We start from the raw sequence: 21396 nt of genomic DNA, 5'->3' as shown, positions 1-21396 counted from the left end.
CAAGACCCCCTCTTCATCAGGTCCAATGATCTAAAAGTGCTATACAGCAACAATATATATGGAAAAAAGCCCGCGAATTTCGGGCTAATAAGAAAACCTGGATATGTAAATCCACAGGGAATGTACCAACATAAAACAAAGTAACAGCATAAAACATAGACACTCAATTTAAAAATTGTAACAAATATATAGTGCAGATTAAGTACATGTTGACTAAAAGCGATGGTGTATATAATAATAAAAAATAGCAAAGCCACATTGTACTAATGTATCTAATCATACTATGCCAGCCTGAAACAATCTATTAAAACAGTACGGAGGGATGGCTCAGTGCATAATGCAACATCCTCACTCGGCAGCAAAGAGTATGGGAGACCACAAGGGGGGGAGCAGCAGGAGACAGTCCGCCGGATGACTAGATGAAATATGTAATCATTGTTTTATACCCTTAGGGGAAAATTGTAATGATACAAAAAATAATAATAATCCTGATGTTAATGTTAATTCTGTCGCTTCATTGAGGCCATGAGGTTGCAAACAATTGCAAACAATTGAAATTATATATCCAAAACATTTCTTTTTTAAATCTCTTAGGTAGGTGTGGAGAAGTAAATTCAATGGGTATGATAGAAATTACAGAATCAATATTTTCCTAAGAAGGATAAGGATAAGAAGGAGCACCAGAAATCCACAACAAATTTTGTGACAACTTATTCAGGGGGACATAAGAAAATAAAAAATGTCCTAACAAAATATTGGGGCATTTTAAAATCCGACCCTTATCTAAAAGAGATCCTACCTCCCAGACCTTGTCTCACCTTTCGGAGAGCCCCATCATTAAAGAATCTCATTGCACCCAGTCGGATTAAAAAACAGATTGAACATATTTACTGGTCAGAAGGGAGCATTGAAATGCAACCGTCCTAGATGCAGATGTTGTCTAACTATTGAGGACAAATAGTACACATACAGGTGAAGTTTTTTCTATAAAACACTATATGACCTGTCAATCCTCATATATAATCTATCTGATCAATTGCAAGTGCGGCCTACAATATGTTGGACGCACCACTCAGAAACTACACTGTCGCCTGAATCAACACCATAACAATATAAAAAAACAATTCATGTTCCATAGCCTTTCCCGGCACATCACCTTAGCCCATAAAGATGAAAATATTGATTCTGTAATTTCTATCATACCCATTGAATTTACTTCTCCACACCTACCTGAAATGTTTTGGATATATAATTAAAATTGTTTGCAACCTCATGGCCTCAATGAAGCGAAAGAATTAATCCATTAACATCAGGATTATTATTATTTTTTGTATCATTACAATTTTCCCCTAAGGGTATAAAACAATGATTACATATTTCATCTAGTCATCCAGCGGACTGTCGCCTGCTGCTCCCCCCCTTGTGGTCTCCCATACTCTATGCTGCCGGGTGGCTTTCTGTATGGATTGCCTGTGAGGATGTTGCATTATGCACTGAGCCATCCCTCCGTACTGTTTTAATATATTGTTTCAGGCTGGCATAGTATGATTAGATACATTAGTACAATGTGGCTTTGCTATTTTTTATTATTATATACACCATCGCTTTTAGCCAACATGTATTTAATCTGCACTATATATTTGTTACAATTTTTAAATTGAGTGTCTATGTTTTATGCTGTTACATTGTTTTATGTTGGTACATTCCCTGTGGATTTACATATCCAGGTTTTCTTATTAGCCCGAAATTCGCGGGCTTTTTTCCATATATATTGTTGCTGTATAGCACTTTTAGATCATTGGACCTGATGAAGAGGGGGTCTTGCCCCACGTAACGCGTAGTCCCTCCATTAAAAACTTCCACCTGTCCGCTATCGCTTATTGCCGACCAAGGCTTCACATACCTCTCCCGGCTACTGCCAGCAACCACCGAGCGAGCGCCACTACGAGGATCTTTTCTCCTGCTTCCACGGGACAACTCAAGCTATCCAGCACCGGTCAGAGACAACCTCCGACACGGGATTACCTCCGGCAGCTCCCGGTCCTCTACCCTGCAATTGGGTGACATACGCTACAAGGTGTTGTACTCTGCGTACAACACCACCAGGTGAGCACCGTTCTATTTGCATTACGGAATCGATTGCCATCAGAGAAACGGCACAGGTAGCGCCCCCTTCTGTCTCTCCCTCCCTTTTTCTCTATTACATGTGCAATAATTTATATTAAACCACTTTAGGACACAGACCATTTTGGCCTAGAGGACACTCTAGCCCAATTTTATTTTTTCATTTTTGTTTTTCTTCTTTGCCTTTTAAAAATCATAACTATTTTATATTTCCATCCACAGACCCATATGAGGCTTGTTTTTGTGTGACCAAATTTTAGAACGTTTCATTTTTAAGGCTGTACATTTTACTGTAAAAAGTACATGTTTTCTTTATTCTGTGGGTCAATACGATTAAAATGATACCTATTTTTAGATACTTTTCTATTATTGTACCGCTTAAAAAACTAAAATAATTTTACAAAATAAGTATGTTTATAACTGCCATATTTTGACCATCTATAACTTTCAAATTTTTCCCGTATATGGGGCTGTATGAGGGCTCATCTTTTGCAGAGTGATCTGTAGTTTGCGAGTTTTTGCGTATGTATGACTTATTATTCGCTTATAAAAAATTTTGGAATGTAATGTTCCAAAAAAAGCATCAATTTTGGCCTTTTTTGTTACATTTACGCCTTTCACCATAGGAAATCACTAATGTTATATTTAGATAGTTCGGACATTTATGCACGCGCCGATACCAAATATGTTTATACATTTTTTTTATTATTTTGGGGGGGTAAAATGGGAAAAGGAGACATTTCAATTTTTTTTATTGGGGGGGGGGGGGGGGGGGAGGGGATTTTTTTTACAACTTTTATTTATTTTACACTTTTTTATGTCCCCACAGGGGACTATTTTTTTGCAATCTTTGGATTGCAGAAACTGATCAGTGCTATGCATATGCACACAATTGATCAGTATTATCGGCGATCTTCTCTGGTCTGGTGGAAGGCAGAGCACAGAAGAGGACACTTGGAGTGGCGAGGCAAGTGAGGGGACCTCCATCTGCCATCTTGGATGATCTGATCATCCATTCCAAGAGCCGCATTGCTCCAGATGCTGCGATCTGTAGGGATCACGGCATCTGAGGAGTTAATGGCGGACATCAGTGTGATCGCTATTACCGGCAGGTGCCTGGCACTATGGTGCTCGAGTCATGTATAGGGTGTAAATATATGTCCTGGTGCGTTAAGTACATTTGCGTCCTATGACGATAAGGGGTTACAGGGGTACCCTAGTGGAATTTTTTTTTATTTTTATATCAACTGGTGCCAGAAAGTTAAAGGGGTTCTGTAGTGAAAAATAACTTATCCCCTATCCAAAGGATAGGGGATAAGTTATAGATCTCGGGGGGTCCGAGCACTGGGACTCCCCTGCGATCTCCTGAACGGGCCCCGGGAGTTTGCTGGAAACGGGCGTGCTGACCGACACACCCCTCCATGTATCCCATGGAGATACATGTAGGGGTGTGTCCGCCCCTGCTTCCTGCAGAGGAGCGACCGCATCAGACAGACTGACTGGGCCCCATTCAGGAGACCGTGAGAGGTCCTAGCGATCGGACCCCCCGGAAACTATTACTTATCCCCTATCCTTTGGATAGGGGATAAGTTATTTTTTGCAGCACTACTCCTTTAAAAAGATTTGTAAATTAATTCTATTTACAAATCTTAATCCTTCCAGTACTTAAATCAATAACGTAAGAATGAGTATAGGTGGTCTTACGTGGGCCACCAGATCCAACACTAAAGTCATCCAGCAATAATAATGAAAAAATAGGAAATAAATTCTCGGTATGTGCAAATAAAACGTAACTTTTACTATTAAATATATATTAAAAGGTAAATTTTAGCGGCCAGGGGCTGTGTCCGTCCACCGCATGACACGGCAGCCGACACGCCCCCTCAATACAGCTCTATGGGAGAGCCGGAGCGCTGCAATCAGCAGCCTCCGTCTCTGCCATAGAAGTGTATTGAGGGGGCGTGTCGGACGCCGCATCATGCGGTGGTCGAAATGAGCTATTTCGGTAAAGAGCTGAGAGCCCCGTACAGGAGATCACGGGGGGCCCCAGCGGTCGGACCCCCCGCGGTCTGAAACTCATCCCCTATCCTTAGGATAGGGGATAAGTTTTCTTATCCTGGAGTACTCCTTTAAGCCGGAACCCAGCATCTATTGTGGATGCCCTTTTTACTTTGCAGGTTCAGCAAGCAGTGTTGTGATGGGACCTTTTGTATTTATTTGCAGGTACACTGTGATGTATACACTACCAGTGAGTAGCAGCGATGTCCGCACCATGCACAGTATACCCGTTTATTTAGTCACAGGACATCTTATATCTGGTGCATGTTCTGTTTCCTTTCTAGGTACTGGGATTCTAACAGCGATCTCCAATGTGATTAGATATATATATATATCTATCTCTCTAATCTGCCCCTTGTTTTGTGCCCACTGTATTTATTTACAGGATAGATACTGAACAAGAAATTGCGGAATTTGCTGCCCATGATTGAATTACAGGACAGCCTATTGAATACATTTTATGTGACGACACTAAAGCAGGTTTCTCCGTACTGCTAATTTTGCCAGTTAATTTGGGTCTCCTCTGAGGACGCCATTTGATCATGGTAGAAACGCGTTGGGAGTATATATTGACTATATATGGATAGACTGACTATAACAGTATAAGGGATCTATTCTGATGTATCTATCCATTTTTAACCCTTTCTTTACATATCCTTTTTGTGTGGATTGGGTTAGCACTTGTTGCTATTGTTTGGTGACTTAATTACCAAGTAAAAGTTACATTTTAGGCATCTCCCCCCTGTACTGGAGAAATTTTTGGTACTTATGTTTTGATTAATTTTGCTGGGAGTTAATTGGATCCCCTTGTAGGGTCATTTATATATACAATTTATTTGTAGGTACTGGAAGGATTAAGATTTTTTTTTTTTTAACAGAAGTAATTTACAAATATGTTTAACTTTCTGGCATCAGTTGATTTGAAAAAAAATATAAATTTCCACCGGAGTACCCCTTTAAGACTGGAAGAAAAAAAAAAAAACACTTAATTTCTCTTCTACAATGTTGTAGCTAATGTTACAAAGTTTCCTGGGAGCTGACTAACACTTCCTGCACTGCTCATTTACAGATTGCAGTAGGGTGTGTGGCTTGGACACCCTTACAGGGCTATACCCATCTGGACATTTATGGCATAATCACAGGATGTGCCATACATTTCTGATAGACACAGGTTGCACCTCTGTCCTTCTGCAGCTGGCAGACATAGGTGGGAAGAAAAATGCAATCAATGAAAGTTACACAAACTGTAACAGCCCACGCTATTTTGGACTTCCTGACTACCTCCAGCAGTCAGAACCAGACCTGAAGGCAGTGGCGTAGCTACATTGGTTACAAGGATCGCAGCTGTGACTGGGACCTTTAGCCCCCCAAGCCCACCTGCCACTACACTATTGGCGGCCTCCTTGCTGCAGCTGCACAACATAACAGAAATGACTGTCCTACCAGCACTTGCTCTGTACCTGCAAGATGCTGGAGATGTAGGAGCTGTGATGGACTTATCTCAGCAGGATTGAAGAGATTGTGGCTGAAGAACCTGTCATGGTGACAGGAGTGGGAGGAGCTCAGCAGTAGGAGACAGAAAGGTTGTTTGTTACAATAAAGTTCAGTTAAATGAGTTTAGTTTCCTATGTAGTTTGGATCTCAACTGTGCAGCTAGACCCCTCTCTGAGGAGATCTTTTGAGAGATTTTTTGTTCTTTGTTTTCTTGCTATTTCATGTAGCAACATAAAGGGGCTATACTACTACTACTACTACTACTACTACTACATGGGAAATGTATGAGTGCCCTAACTACTATATGGGGCCAATTTGAAGAGCCTTACTACTATATGGGGGTACTACTATATGTAGTGGTATTAGCCAGTCACTATGTGGTGTAATGGTAGTGGTCGGTCATGGTTGCGGTAATGTGTATCTCTTCTATAAGAGTATTATTGGAAATGTTGGTCTCTGTATATTGGATTTGGTCAGTTGCAGAATACCGGTTTTATTCTGTAACTGTACAAGTATATTTAGGTATACAGCATTGTCATGCATAGAAAATTGTCACGTTACAAAATATTTGCACCAAAAACTACATGAAAATCCTATAAAACACACAATTTTTAGGGTTTTTAAGCTGGAAGAAACCAACAGAAACACATAATATATCTGTCAGAAAAAAAAACAAGTAAAAAAATGCTCCCAAAAAAAAAAAAAACCTACAAAAAGTTTCAGGTGGACATGTCATAATTGTCCAGATTGGGATAACCCTTTAAAAGTGGCCACACAACTTCAATAACTGTTGGCCAAAGCTTGCATGACCAACATCAATCCCCCTATACACAAGAACGTTACATTTTTGGTAAATTCTTCTACAGAGTTCATGTGTTCTATAAGGAGAATGGGGAATAAGCTGCAACCAGACTCCTCTGGCGGCAACCTATTATCCTAAGAAGTAAAGTATGGGACAGTTGAAATCTAACATGCCCGATCCTTTTCTCCCCAGACATAAAATCAGCCCTTGACAAATAGGTAAGCTTACTTACTTGGTAACAGACTGTATAACCTTTGAAGACGTGTCTTTTATATTACTGAGGAATCGCTCCGTGCCTCCCTTCAAAATGTCAAAAAAGCCTCCAGTCGTCTGATCTTCCTCTCCAGCAATGACACCTGTAACGTAAAATACTTTTATCATACTCATTTCAGGCGACTTTTTAGAATAAGCTTTTGTATGTGGACATGACATAACAGAATTTCTGATTATATCACTTGTGTTTGATTTTACTAGTTTTTTTTTGCAGTTTTCACTATCTGAAAATGTAATTGTTATTTGTCCCTGAACTCGTCTGCAGTGGGCAGAGACAAGCTCCTATGGTGTCTCCCATACACAGAAGCAGTAGCAGCATGGAGGACATTATACAGCAGCTATGAGCAGTGCTGCTTTAAATCACTGGGCCAATTGGAACTCTAAGGCTGAGTTTAGTTTTTTTATGCGGTTTAGTATCTCCTTTATATATGTCCTCCATGTATTATCTACTGCTTACTTTGGCTTCATAAACTACATAAAGAATTTGAGTGTGGATACAGCTCCTTACAAGAAGCAGCAGAATATGTGCCTCTCACACGGCAGTTGCTCCCTTCTTCTGCACCAGCTGCAGACTAATCCACTTAGTGAAAATAAAAATTTATCTCAATTTTGCCTTTAACCCCTTAAGGACCAGAGCGTTTTTAAACATCTGACCACTCTCACTTTAAAGGGGTATTCCAGGCAAAACCTTTTTTTATATATATCAACTGGCTCCGGAAAGTTAAACAGATTTGTAAATTACTTCTATAAAAAAAATCTTAATCCTTCCAATAGTTATTAGCTTCTGAAGTTTTCTGTCTAACTGCTCAATGATGATGTCACGTCTCGGGAGCTGTGCATGATGGGAGAATATCCCCATAGGAACTGCACTGCCCAGGACGTGAGTCATCAGAGAGCAGTTAGACAGAAAACAACAACTCAACTTCAGAAGCTATTGGAAGGATTAAGATTTTTTAATAGAAGTAATTTACAAATCTGTTTAACTTTCAGGAGCCAGTTGATATATAAAAAAAAGTTTTGGCCTGGAATACCCCTTTAAGCATTAATAACTCAGATGCTTTTACTTTTCATTCTGATTCAGAGATTGTTTTTTTGTGACATTCTACATAAAATTTTTGTTGATACCGTATATGCCGGCATATAAGACGACTGGGCGTATAAGACGACCCCCAACTTTTACAGTTAAAATATAGAGTTTGGGATATACTCGACGTATAAGACTACCCCTTCTAACGCGATGTACAGTGCCTTGTAGTTCCCCCCACATCAGGTAGGCAGTATAGTTCCCCCCACATTAGGTAGGCAGCATGTTCCCCCATATTAGGTAGGCAGCATGTTCCCCCATATTAGGTAGGCAACATGTTCCCCCACATTAGGTAGGCAGCATGTTCCCCCACATTAGGTTGCCAGTTCCCCCACAATAGTAGGCAGCTCCCCCACATTAGTAGGCAGCTCCCCCCACATTAGTAGGCAGCAGTTCCCCCCACAATAGTAGGCAGCTCCCCCCACATTAGGTCAACAGTTCCCCCACATTAGGTCGACAGTTCCCCCCCAATAGTAGGCAACTTCCCCCACATTAGTAGACAGTCTCCACCCCCCCCCCCCTCACAGACATACATCCTCCAGCCATATACAATGTATGGCTGGAGGCTGTATGTCTGTACTGCCCCCAGTGTGTTCTGATTACTGCTCCTCCGGCCCGGGGTCACCATCTACTGCTATGGATCATAGCAGCAGTCCCGGGCCTGTAGGAGCGGTGACCGGATCACTGAAGAAGATGACGTGCCACCGGTAACTCACCAGGCCCCGGCCGGCATGCGTCCTCCTGCCATGGTCCTGCGGTCCTCCTGCGTCTCTATGGTCGCAGGAGGACGTCACTGATGTCCCATGCGCACAACCATAGAGGCGGAGAAGCGGAGGAAGACCGCAGGAGGACACGCGCCGGTCGGGGAATGGTGAGTGACCGGCAGACATCCCTAGGTCCCGAAAAGATCTTTCGGGACACAGGGATGTCTGGCATAGGAAAAGCTATGATTATCTGCTCCCGTGATACTAAAAACCAGGGTGCCTCCAGCTGTTGTGTAACTACAACTACCAGCATGCCCGGACCGGCAAAGGCTGTCTGGGCATGCTGGGAGTTGTAGTTTCACAACAGCTGGAGACTAGGGCTGGGCGGTATACCGGTTCATACCGGATACCGTTTTTTTCCTCGCACGATATCAATTTTTGCCCATACCGGTCGGGCCCCTCCCCCCACCCCCGAATGAATTACTTGTGACAGAGCCGCGGGATGTGCAGGAGCGGGAGCCGCTGAGCTCACGTGCGGTGCACATCCCCGCTCCCCCTGCAGCTTCCGCTTGTTCTCAGTGATCAGAGCCAGGCAAAAGCGCAGAGACTACATCCCCTGGCTCTGATGTTTCCCTCAGCCCCGAGCCAGCTCTCTGCTCAGCCCCCCTCTCCCCTTCCCACAGGCTATTTGTTTATCATACCAGTCCCAGGCGCGGGCTCTGCAGGGCCTCCTTCCACCTGCAAGCACTAAATGTGACAGGCAAGCACAGGACATCTTATCTTCATCCCTGCTCTGTTCTCTGATCCCCGAGTGGGGACCGGGATCAGAAGCTCTGCCGCGCCCGTACATTCAGCGCTTGCAGGGGGAGAAGGCTCTGCAGCGGCCGCAGCTGGGGACCGGGATTGTAAGCTGTGCAGCGGCGAAAATGTAAGTGAATAGCCGTCAGTGCGCCCATGGGGGAAATCATGATAGCGCTGCGGCTGACAGTTTACTCCTTCCCCGCCATGGGGGCCGTGCACACGGTCCCCATGGCGGGGAAGGGGTTAACTGTCAGCCGCTGCACTTATACACTGTTTCCCCCATGGTATCATGGTAATACCGTGATACCGCCATAACCTGAAAAAATACTGTGATATAAATATTAGGTCATACCGCCCAGCACTACTGGAGACACCCTGGTTTTTAGTATCAGTAATTAGTTTTTATCTGCTCTGGCCGGCCCCCGCACACGGGAGCCGGCCCGGGCAGATAGTCATAAGTTTTCCTATCCCGGACCCCAATACCCGGCGTATAAGACGACCCCCGACTTTTCCGAAAAAAAGTCGGGGTTAAAAAGTCGTCTTATATGCCGGAATATACGGTATTTTTCTTTTCTTGGTGAAAAATTCCAAAATTTGATGAAAGAATTGACATTTATTTCTAACTTTGACGCTCTCTGTTTGTAAGGAAAATAGACATTCCAAATAAATTATAAATTGATTCACATATACAATATGTCTACTATATGTTTGCATCATAAAGTTGACATGTTTTTACTTTTGGAAGACATCAGAGGGCTTCAAAGTATAGCAGCAATTTTAAATTTTTTCACGAAATTACCAAAATCGGAATTTTTCAGAGTTTAGGTTTGAAGTGGATTTGAAGGGCCTTCATATTAGAAATACCCCATAAATTACTCCATTATACAAACTGCACCCCACAAAGTATTCAAAATGACATTCAGAAAGTTTGTTAACCCTTTAAGTGTTTCACAGGAATAGCAGCAAAGTGAAGGAGAAAATTCAAATTCTTCATTAAAAAAAAATATATATATGTTATGTTCTTGTAGACCCAGTTTTTTTTATTTTTACAAGGGGAAATAGGAGTAAAAGCCCCCCAAAATCTGTAACCCATTTCTCTCGAGTAAGGAAATACCTCATATGTGTATGTAAAGTGTTCGGCAGGCGCAGTAGAGGGCTCAGAAGGGAAGGAGCATCAATGGGATTTTGGAGAGTGAATTTTGCTGAAATGTTTTTTGGGGGGCATGTCACATTTAGATAGTATTCTGCCAGAACAGCAAAAAAATAAATAAAAAGCCCACATGGCATACTATTTTGGAAACTAAACCCCTCAAGGCACATAACAAGGGGTCCAGTGAGCCTTAACACCCCATAGGTGTTTGACGAATTTCCGTTAAAGTCGGATGTGTATATGAGAAATGAGAAAAAAAGCACAAAAATGCAGTTTTTTCCCCCAAATTTAACATTTTTACATGGGGTAATAGGAGAAAATGACCCCCCAAAATATATACACACATATAAAAAAAGTAAAAGAATGTTTAACAAATGATGCCAGTATAAAGTAGACATGTTACGGATGGGAATTGATAACTACATTTATTTGGCATGACTATTTCTCTTGCAAGTAGAGAGTTTCAAACATAGAAAAATGAACATTTTTCTAATTTTTCACAATATTTGTGAGTTTTTCACAAAAATCGCTTCATGTATCAACAAAAAATTACCACTAATATAAAGTACAATATGTCTCGAAAAAACAATCTCTGAATCACTTTGCCAGGTAAAAGCAGTTCAAAGTTATTACCACTTAAAGAGACACATGTCAGATTTGAAAAAAGCGGTCTGGGTCATGAAGGCCAAATTTAGCTGGGTCATGAAGGGGGTTAATTGTGAAAGGTACTCTGCTGAAATTCCCTTTTTTAATGCACTGTTCTGCACTGTAAAAATCAGTATCCTCTGATCTTTCCTCAATGGAAAATGAATTTGGTTCTGACTATCTTAATAAACCATCTGGGAATACTTTGCATTTCACTTATTTTGGTCATTAAGACAGGAGAATCCACAGATTTCCTTATTTGGCACCAGTCCTTGTTCAATCATTTTTAGATTAGATTTTATACAGACCTGAGGGCCCTTGGGGCTTGGAGCCTTGTGGTATGACATTGAAAGGTTTCTGCGTCACAGTATTACCATATCCACCATTTTGCTGTAAAAGCTATAAGCACAAAAACATTGAAAGTTTTATTTAGTTTTTTTTTTTTTTTTTCGATGTAAAGACAAGAACATACCAACAGTCAACCAAGTCATCCTCCCTGTGCAGCCATCTATAAAGCCACAAAAACACTGTGAAATAGACGTATTCATACATAAACCATCTGAATAACCACTGCCATACTCAGATTTAAAGGGGTAGTCCACTGGCCAGTGTTCTGGCTGCATTCGGAACATTTAGTTCCGAACACTGTGCGTGCGTTGCGGGGGTCGGCCAGGCCACCTTGTAACACCAGGCCATGCCCCCTCCCATAGACTTGCATTCAGGGGGCGTGGCAGCCGCAAGCGATCCGATCATCCATTTTACCGACCGCACTGCCACAGATGCCATGATCTGTATTGATCACTGCATCTGAGGGGTTAATGGTGGACATTAGCGCGATCGCTAATTACTGGCGGATCCCTGGCTGCTGATAGCAGCTGGAACCTGCAGTGAGCACCATTCCAGTGCTCGCTGTCATGTACAGGACGTAAATGTATGTCCTGGCGCGTTATGTACTGCTGCACCAGGATGTACATTTACGTCCTGCGTCGTTAAGGGGGACTTATCAGCATGAATAAGTAATGTCACAAAGATTATTAATTTATTGCTCATACCTGCCTTCTGATTCTTAAACTTCTAAAAAAAAAAAAAAAAATGTATCTGGTGCGCACTCTATGTAAAGTGTAACTAGTCACGGCTGTAAATCACACCTATTGAAGCGTGATAGGTCAGACTGCAATCCTAACATTTTTTAAGTCTTTTTTTCCCCCCAGTGTTTAACCTGCAGTAAAATTATGTATACTATATTCCGTAGGTTAGTACAATTACAAAAAAAAATGTATCCAGTTATTGTTATGTTTTACTACATTTACAAAATAAACTTAACATAAATCAAATAAATGCCCCTCATTGACTTTTTAATACTGTTGAAACAATAACATTCAAAATAATAATATACCTCAGTGATGGGAGATTTCGGATTCACATTTCTTGCTGCTGCAATGTCCTGTAGATGACTGACCACTTCTGTGATGGACAGTCTTTCAGTAGGATTCACTTTTAACATGGATTCTTCATAATAAAAAAATTAAAAATACACTTACTACATTAATTTTTCATTTAAAGGGAGTCCTTAAGTATTAGCTCATCTATTGCTGAGGAGGACCACCACATAACATTGCAGTTGAATAAACAGTCATTTCATCTTAACCATTATTGGCTAGTTAATGAAATGGAGATAGGACCAAGCTGATGCCAGACACTCCGGACAGCAGTTTACTTTCTACAGAAACAGAAGGTACCATACACTTTTCGCTTCAGACAATTACCAAAATCAAAAAAGGAGTCTTTCAACTTGAAAAGTCTCCCCAAGAATTCAAAAACAGGGTCCAGAGACTCCTGTTAGAATAGAGCAGCAGGTCCAGCATGTGCATTGCTGTTGTATTTATTCTCTATGGGAGCCATGGCGACAGCCAAACCAGTGTGCAGCTATCTCTGGCAGGTCCAATTACGAATTAATGGAGCAATGGTGTGCATGTATGACCGGCTGATCCATTCTAACAGAAGACTCAGGTCCGCTTTCTTGAGATCAGATAGTTATCCGTTTCACCATTCAATAAGAAATTAAGGATTACACTGCAACCCACAGAAAATCAACAGGCTCTTTGTGTTAAAGGGGTTATCCAGCAAAAGGTTTTATTTAATAAATGAGCCCAGGTCACCGGGAAAGGCTTTTCCCATAGCCACTGGTAATAACGAACTTCATTTCCTGGAAGTCCCCGACACCAGGAAGTGAAGCACACTGGAGACCAGGTGCCGTCATAGCGAAAGCTGAGGGGGAGCGAGGCAGGCAAGTACAGGATTTTTCCTATTATTATAGAGCCTGGACAAAGTTATTAAATAAAACTTATTGCCAATTCCCTTAAATCAAGATTCTAACAAAAGGTTATTGGAAAATAATTTTCTAAACCAGATAAAAGCATTACAGTATTAAAGGGTACCTCTCATCAAAAAAACGTTTGATATATTATAGATTAATGTATGCAGAATAACTTTACAATTGCATGTTATTAAAAAATATGCTTATTTCTATTTAATTTTCCACTTTGAAGAAATGACCACTAGGGGTCTCCCTACCAGTCCTGGCAGCAAGCATTTCAGACTCATGCTGGAGTCCTAAACACTACGAGCTGCCAGTCTGTCCCTTCCTATCTATCCCTAACCCCCTCCCTGCCTTTACATTTTTTTTTCTAGATTAAAAATGCCTTTTTGTCTGCCTGGTAGTGTGCTCACTTACCAGGCAGACTTCCCCAGCAGGCATGATGTCACTGATGCCTGCTGGGGTGCCGACTTCCGCCCTAAGTTCCCCTATACAGTGTACCTCGAGCTGTTTCACCACTACAACTCCAAGCTTGCCCTGACATCTATTGGCTGTAAAGGCATGCTAGGAGTTGTAGTGGGGAAACCACTGGAGGCAGCCTGTGGTGAAAACAGTATGTGTGTTACGGCGATGGTCGCAGCTGCTGCACATCCTGCTCCCCCGAACCCCGCCGTGCAACCCGCTCCCCTCCTCCCTCCCGACAAAAAATAAAGTGCAGGGTGAAATTCTCTCTCACCATGGGAGCCTGGGCCAGCGTGCGAGGCCAGGGAGCCTGCGCGCATCCTCATAGTTCAAAGCGCTCGCTCCAGGGAGCGAGCGTAGCCTGACTTAATTCGGACCAATGCCCGGCCGGGATCGGTCCGAATTAATATGTGACATCACAGCAGGCTGCAACCACTAGGAGGGAGACCCCTAGTGGCCGGATTTCAACATTAAAATAAAAGTATTTCAATTACAAAAAAAATTATTAGAGTGTATTAGAAATATGTTGTAGTACATCAGTACCACAACATACATACATACATATATATATATATATATATATATATATATTTAAAATAAAAAGTTCATGACAGTGCCCATTTAAATGTTTACTTCAAGGAAAGTAACATTGTATCGGATATTGGCCAAACCAATCAAGTATGTATCAGAACTACATCTGCCTTGCACATTAATACCATAAAATCCAGGTTTCATTAGCTAACTTACTAATAAGGCCATGAAAAACAAGGTATTTTGTATCGTCTTCTGGTATTGAATATTTCCCATTGACTATACGAAGCTTGGCTCCATCTTCAAATGGATGTTGCTTGAAGCACAGTAGGTACAGAATACATCCAAGAGCCTGAGGTGAAACAGTGTCACAATACAGAGATGGTCAATGAATGCAGCACCCTCTGTTAAAGCTTAAAGGGGTATTCCAGGAATCAAAAAACAGGCCTTTTTCTTTCAAAGACCTCTTGCTGTCTCCAGTTTGGGTGTGGTTCTGCAGTTCATTTCCATTGAAAAGAATGGAGACAAGTTGTAATACCACACCCAAAGTGGAGACAAGGAGGGCTCTGTCTTTGAAAGAAAAAATGCCAGTTTTTTTATTCCTGGAAAACCCCTTTAATTTTGTACCAAGAGTAAAATGATTCAGTTTGTTAAAATTTAGAGCAGCCACTACAGATGTACTGCTTGTATACTCCCAACTGTACAAAAGTATAGTAAACTGCAAACTAAGTTGTCATAATTAAAAGGGGACTGACAGCAGGGTCACTGGCACTAAACTGAAAATTCAGTTAACATATAAACAATTCCATTTAAAAAGGGACACAACCATTTTTTTTTTTACATTTTAACAAGCAATACATGGCTATTATATGTAAGTAAAAAAAAGGGTGGTATAATTATGGTATAATTTATCACTGAAGAATACCGCTGGGACTGGGAAAGCTGGGTCAAAAGTGGGTGATGATATGTTCTGAGACTGCAGAGACTGGGGGAGCTGGGTCACAATTGAGTGATATGTTTTAAGACTGCTGCTAAAACCTGAAAAGCTGGGGTACAACTCTAAATCCTAACCCTTTATGATATAAAGAGTCCCTTTAAATAACAAAAACAGTGCATATAAACAAAAAGTATTCTGCTTTTCAGCATTTACCCATATGTCTTGTTTTTCTCCAATTGGAAAGTTTGAGTACAAATCTATAATCTCTGGGGTCCTATACATTGGTGTTGTGTTTCTAACCATCTGAAAGAGAAAATGAAGTTTCCTCAATATAGAAATATGGGATATATATGTTGGGCTGCAACATACGATTTTCATAACCCATAATTTGAATTAAAGAAAAAAAACTTACAAATTGAGTGTTACAAATAAATACAGAATATAAAAAAATAAATAAACTATACATTAACAACATTACACAAGTCAGCTGTAAAGTCAGTCAGACCAACGAATCGACCAACCAACTAATTGATAACGAAAATAATTCACATTGATTTTCATTATCAATTCTGCTGATTGCTTCAGCCCTAAAAATACACTGCTCAATAAAATAAAGGGAACACTAAGATAACACATCCTAGATCTGATTGATGAACTAATCGTATGAAATACTTTAGTCTTTACATAGTTGAATGTGCTGACAACAAAATCACACAAAAATTATCAATGGAAATCAAATTTATCAACCCATGGAGGTCTGGATATGGAGTCACACTCAAAATCAAAGTGGAAAACCACACTACAGGCTGATCCTACTTTGATGTAATGTCCTAAAATCAAGTCAAAATGAGGATCAGTAGTGTGTGGCCTCCTCTTGCCCGTATGACCTCTCTACTATGCCTGGGCATGCTCCTGATGAGGTGGTGGATGGTCTCCTGAGGGATGTCCTCCCAGACCGGGACTAAAGCATCCGCCAACTCCTGGACAGTCTGTGGTGCAAAGTGGTGTTGGTGGATGGAGCGAGACATTATGTCCCAGACGTGCTCAATCGGATTCAGGTCTGGGGAACGGGCCCTCATACCACCCTCATGGAGTCTGTTTCTGAACGTTTGAGTGGACACATGCACATTTGTGGCCTGCTGGAGGTCATTTTGCAGGGCTCTGGCAGTGCTCCTCCTGCTCCTTACAAAAAGGCAGAGGTAGCGGTCCAGCTGCTTGGTTGTTGCCCTCCTACACGTCTCCTGATGTACTGGCCTGTCTCCTGGTAGCGCCTTCATGCTCTGGACACTACGCTGACAGACACAGCAAACCTTCTTGCCACAGCTTGCATTGATGTGCCATCCTGGATGAGCTGCACTACCTTAGCCACTTATGTGGGTTGTAGACTCCATCTCATGCTACCACTGGAGTGAAAGCACTGCCAGCATTCAAAAGTGACCAAAACATCAGCCAGGAAGCAAAGGAACTGAGAAGTGGTCTGTGGTCACCACCTGCAGAACCACTCTTATATTGGGGTTGTCTTGCTAATTGCCTATAATTTCCACCTGTTGTCTGTTCCACAACAGCATGTGAAATTGATTGTCAATCAGTGTTGCTTCCTGAGTGGACAGTGTGATTTTACAGAAGTGTGATTGACTTGGAGTTACATTGTGTTGTTTAAGTCTTCCCTTTATTTTTTTTGAGCAGTGTATGTAGTTCTAAAGGGGAGGCACCAGCAACTCCTCTTTGACTCTTGGCACCAGATTATAAAAGCATTTTTCCATGTCACAGAAGCACTGGCATGAAAGGGACCAGTTCTCTCATTGAAACAGCTACCTAACAGCATCAACAATTTGGAATGCAAGTTGCAGCTGACAGATTCCCTTTAAGGGTCTATTCATACTTACAGTATTCTGTGCAGATTTGATGCGCAGGATTTAAAGCTGTATTCAGTCATTAAGTTTACATTGGAATCTGCAGCAAAAAATCCTGTGCATTAAATTTGCGCAGAATACTGTACATGTGAATATTTAAACTGAATTATCTACAGTGATAATCTGTGAGGGCAACCAAGGAATGGGCAGTTTAGATTCCATCCTAGCTACATATCTGTATAAGTTTTTTTTTTTTTTAAAGGAAATAGGCAAAGCATTAAACAAAATCTCAGTGCAGTCTTTTTGTCATTACTCACTTCATCTTCAACTGTTGCTCTCCTCTGTGCTGTCCAGTTATAATCGGGGTAATGTGCAATTGTGGTTGCACTACCAAAGTCACACAGTTTTATAGTTCCTTGGTTACCTATAAGCAAATTTTCCACCTGTAAAAGAGTAAACAGATATTAACAATAATTAGTCCCTAAGGAACAACAATATGCCATGGCTTTAAGATTTTCATAATGTTGCACTGGTATCACCAGATCACATAAATGAAGGCCATAATGCCGACAGAATGACGAAGGCCTCTGACTGGCTGCATTGCGGACCACTTGTAAACACCAGGGATGGATGCATTTGAATAGGTTAATACCATTTACATAGAAAGTATAAGGCATACTGTGGAGGTGTTCCATCTTTACTAAAATATAGTCTAGGGTTTGCATTATACTAGGGCACAAACAAAATGGTTCTGCGTGTCTGTCTGTCTGTAAAGGAGGGAAAACCTGCAACTGGCATTAGGACTAAATTCTTTGCAGGAATGTGGTTTCCAATTTCTGCTTTGGCGTCTTTTCAGCGCAGATCTCTATGAGCAGAGAAATAAAAAGTGTGTGCCAAAATATGTTTCTATATTCTTGGTCTAAAATTTAAATATTGATTTATAAGGGGGGGGGGGGGACACTGATCAGCTATGTTCTGAAGTCTGTCCCATAGTTAGGGAATGGATGGCTGCTAAAAGGAGATTTCTCACAAAGCAAAGTTGGTAAAATCAGATAAGGACCACACACATAATGTCATGGCGGTAAATGTTGCCACCCCTGAAATAAAATAAAAAAATGAAATATTTCTCACAGAAAAGGATTGCACTAACACATGTTTTGCTATACACGTTTATTCCCTTTGTGTGTATTGGAACTAAACCAAAAAAGGGAGGAATAAAAAAAGTAAATTGGACATAATGTCACACCAAACTCCAAAAATGGGCTGGCCAAAATTATTGGCACCCTTAACTTAATATTTGGTTGCACACCCTTTGGAAAAAATAACTGAAATCAGTGGCTTCCTATAACCATCAATAAGCTTCTTACACCTCTCAGCCGGAATGTTGGACCACTCTTCCTTTGCAAACTGCTCCAGGTCTCTCTTATTGGAAGGGCGCCTTTTCCCAACAGCAATTTTAAAGAGGTATTCCAGGAAAAAACTTTATATATATATATATCAACTGGATCCAGAAAGTTAAACAGATTTGTAAATTACTTCTATTAAAAAATCTTAATCCTTTCAGTACTTATGAGCTTCTGAAGTTAAGGTTGTTCTTTTCTGTCTAAATCCTCTCTGATGACACCTGTCTCGGGATCCGCCCAGTTTAGAAGCAAATCCCCATAGCAAACCTCTTCTAAACTGGGCGTTTCCTGAGACAGGTGTCATCAGAGAGGATTTAAACAGAAAAGAACAACCTTAACTTCAGAAGCTCATAAGTACTGAAAGCATTAAGATATTTTTATAGAAGTAATTTACAAATCTGTTTAACTTTCTGGAGCCAGTTGATATATATAAAAAAGTTTTTTCCTGGAATACCCCTTTAAGATCTCTCCACAGGTGATCAATGGGATTTAGATCTGGACTCATTGCTGGTCACTTCAGAATTCTCCAGCGCTTTGTTACCATCCATTTCTGGGTGCTTTTTGACATATATTTGGGATTATTGTCCTGCTGGAAGACCCAAGATCTCAGACGCAAACCCAGCGTTCTGACAATGGGTTGTACAGTGCGACCCAAAATCCATTGGTAATCCTCAGATATCATGATGCTTGCACACATTCAAGGCACCCAGTGCCAGAGGCAGCAAAACAACCCCAAAACATCATTGAACCTCCACCATATTTCACTGTAGGTACTGTATTTTTTTCTTTGTAGGCCTCATTTCATTTTCGGTAAACCGTAGTATCATGTGCTTTACCAAAAAGCTCTATCTTGGTCTCATCTGTCCACAAGACGTTTTCTCAGAAGGATTTTGGCTTACTCAAGTTCATTTTGGCAAAATGTAGTCTTGCTTTATTATGCCTGTGTCAGCAGTGGGGTCCTCCTGGGTCTCCTGCCATAGGGTTTCATTTCATTTAAATGTCGACGGATAGTTCGCGCTGACACTGATGCTCCCTGAGCCTGCAGGACAGCTTGAATGTCTTTGGAACTTGTTTGGGGCTGCTTAACCACAATCCGGACTATCCTGCATTGACACATTTCATCAATATTTCTCTTCCGTCTACATCCAGCGAGATTAGCTACAAAGCCATGGGTTGCAAACTTCTTGATAATGTTGCGCACTGTGGACAAAGGCAAATCTAGATCTCTGGAGATGGACTTGTAACCTTGAGATTGTTGATGTTTTTCCACAATTTTGGTTCTCAAGTCCTCAGACAGTTCTCTCCTTTTTCTGTTGTCCATGCTTAGTGTGGCACACACAGACACATAATGCAAAGGATAAGTGAACTTTTTCTCTTCTTTCAGGTGTGATTTTTATATTGCCCACACTTGTTACTTGCTCCAGGTGAATTTAAAAGGAGCATCATATGCTTCAAACAATTATTTTTCCACAATTTTGAAAGGGTGCCAATCATTTTGTCCAGCCCATTTTGGAGTGACATTATGTCCAATTTGCTTTTTTCCCTCCCTTTTTTGGTTTAGTTCCAATACACACAAAGGGAATAAACATGTGTATAGCAGAATATGTGTTACTGCAATCCTTTTCTGTGAGAAATACTTCATTTTCTTGAAAATTTTCAGGGGTGCCAACATTTACGGCCGTGACTGTATATGTATAAGGATACAAAGTGTGCCATTTTAAGTAAAGGAACTTGCATCCCTGAACAATTCTCCTTATGGATTTGATCTACAGCTTTTTAATTTTTCCACTAACAAAGCTGTATTAGGTTTTCTTTATTGAGGGACAAGTTGTACTTTTCATTGGCACACTTTATTTTATCATATTATGTATTATGGTGCCAGAAAAAAAAAATCTATTTAAGCCAAAATTGAAAAAAATATGGAAGTGCGCAATTTTGTGGAGCAATAATTTTTTTCAGGCTTCACAATACGGTAAATCAGACATGCTCTCTTTATTCTATGGGCCAGTGAGATTTTAATTAGAACAAAATTTTAACTTAAAAAGAAAAAAAAAAAAAAAAAAAAAAAAGTTTGTTCAATGCCATGTTCTGACCACTATAACTTTTTTATTTTTCCACCTACAAAGCTTTGTTAGGGTTTATTTTTTTAGTCCATGAGCTGTAGTTTTTAATGGTACTACTTTTGCATACATAGGACTCTTTATTATGTTTTTTCTGGGATGTGACGTGGCCAAAAATCAGCAATTTTAGCAGTCGGAATTTTTTTGTGATTATGCCTTTCATCGCGCAGCATCAGGAGCATCATAATTTAATAGTTCAGACAATTACGCGCGCAGCGATACCAAATAGGTTTATAATTTCCTTCTTTTTTTTCCCCAGTGTTCTATTTAAAAAATGGGAAGGGGGGGGGGTTTATTTAAACTTTTATTAGGAGGGGTCAGTTATATTTTATGATGTTTTCGGCACTCGATTGCTAAGGGCTGCCATATGCAGCCTTAAAGGTTAACTCATTGAAATAAATTTTTGCTATTGCACTCCTTATGGTAAATAAAAAATATTTCTAATATACTTTGTTTAAAAAAAAAAAAAAAAAAAGTTTTCTATGTTTTATTTGTGCTTAAAAAAAAAAAGCCCAAGAGCACATTTCCCCCCATCTTATACACAGACTTAGGAAGAGGTCCAAACACAGAAAGTGCAGCCTGGAGTGCAGAGGGGTGTGTGTCCAGCCTCATCCAATCATAGCTCCTCTCACACTTAA

General features: G+C 40.8%; 1 protein-coding gene across 3 annotated transcripts in view; it reads right to left on the bottom strand.

The window, feature by feature from the left end:
- Positions 1–21396, bottom strand: part of GAK (cyclin G associated kinase) — a 102354-nt gene that overhangs the window by 46984 nt on the left and 33974 nt on the right. For all 3 annotated transcript variants that reach the window (XM_056574973.1, XM_056574981.1, XM_056574965.1), the window contains exons 6-11: positions 17553–17678; positions 15596–15685; positions 14662–14797; positions 12532–12644; positions 11444–11534; positions 6711–6834 (exon numbers count right to left, since the gene is read on the bottom strand). In XM_056574973.1, coding sequence (XP_056430948.1) covers positions 6711–6834; positions 11444–11534; positions 12532–12644; positions 14662–14797; positions 15596–15685; positions 17553–17678 — 680 coding nt within the window. The remainder of the gene's footprint in view (positions 1–6710; positions 6835–11443; positions 11535–12531; positions 12645–14661; positions 14798–15595; positions 15686–17552; positions 17679–21396) is intronic.

Source organism: Hyla sarda, chromosome 1, assembly GCF_029499605.1.
Source record: "Hyla sarda isolate aHylSar1 chromosome 1, aHylSar1.hap1, whole genome shotgun sequence".
Classification (NCBI taxonomy): Eukaryota; Metazoa; Chordata; class Amphibia; order Anura; family Hylidae; genus Hyla; species Hyla sarda.
Note: the sequence above shows the minus strand (reverse complement) of the source record. Positions and strands in the feature narration are given on the sequence as shown.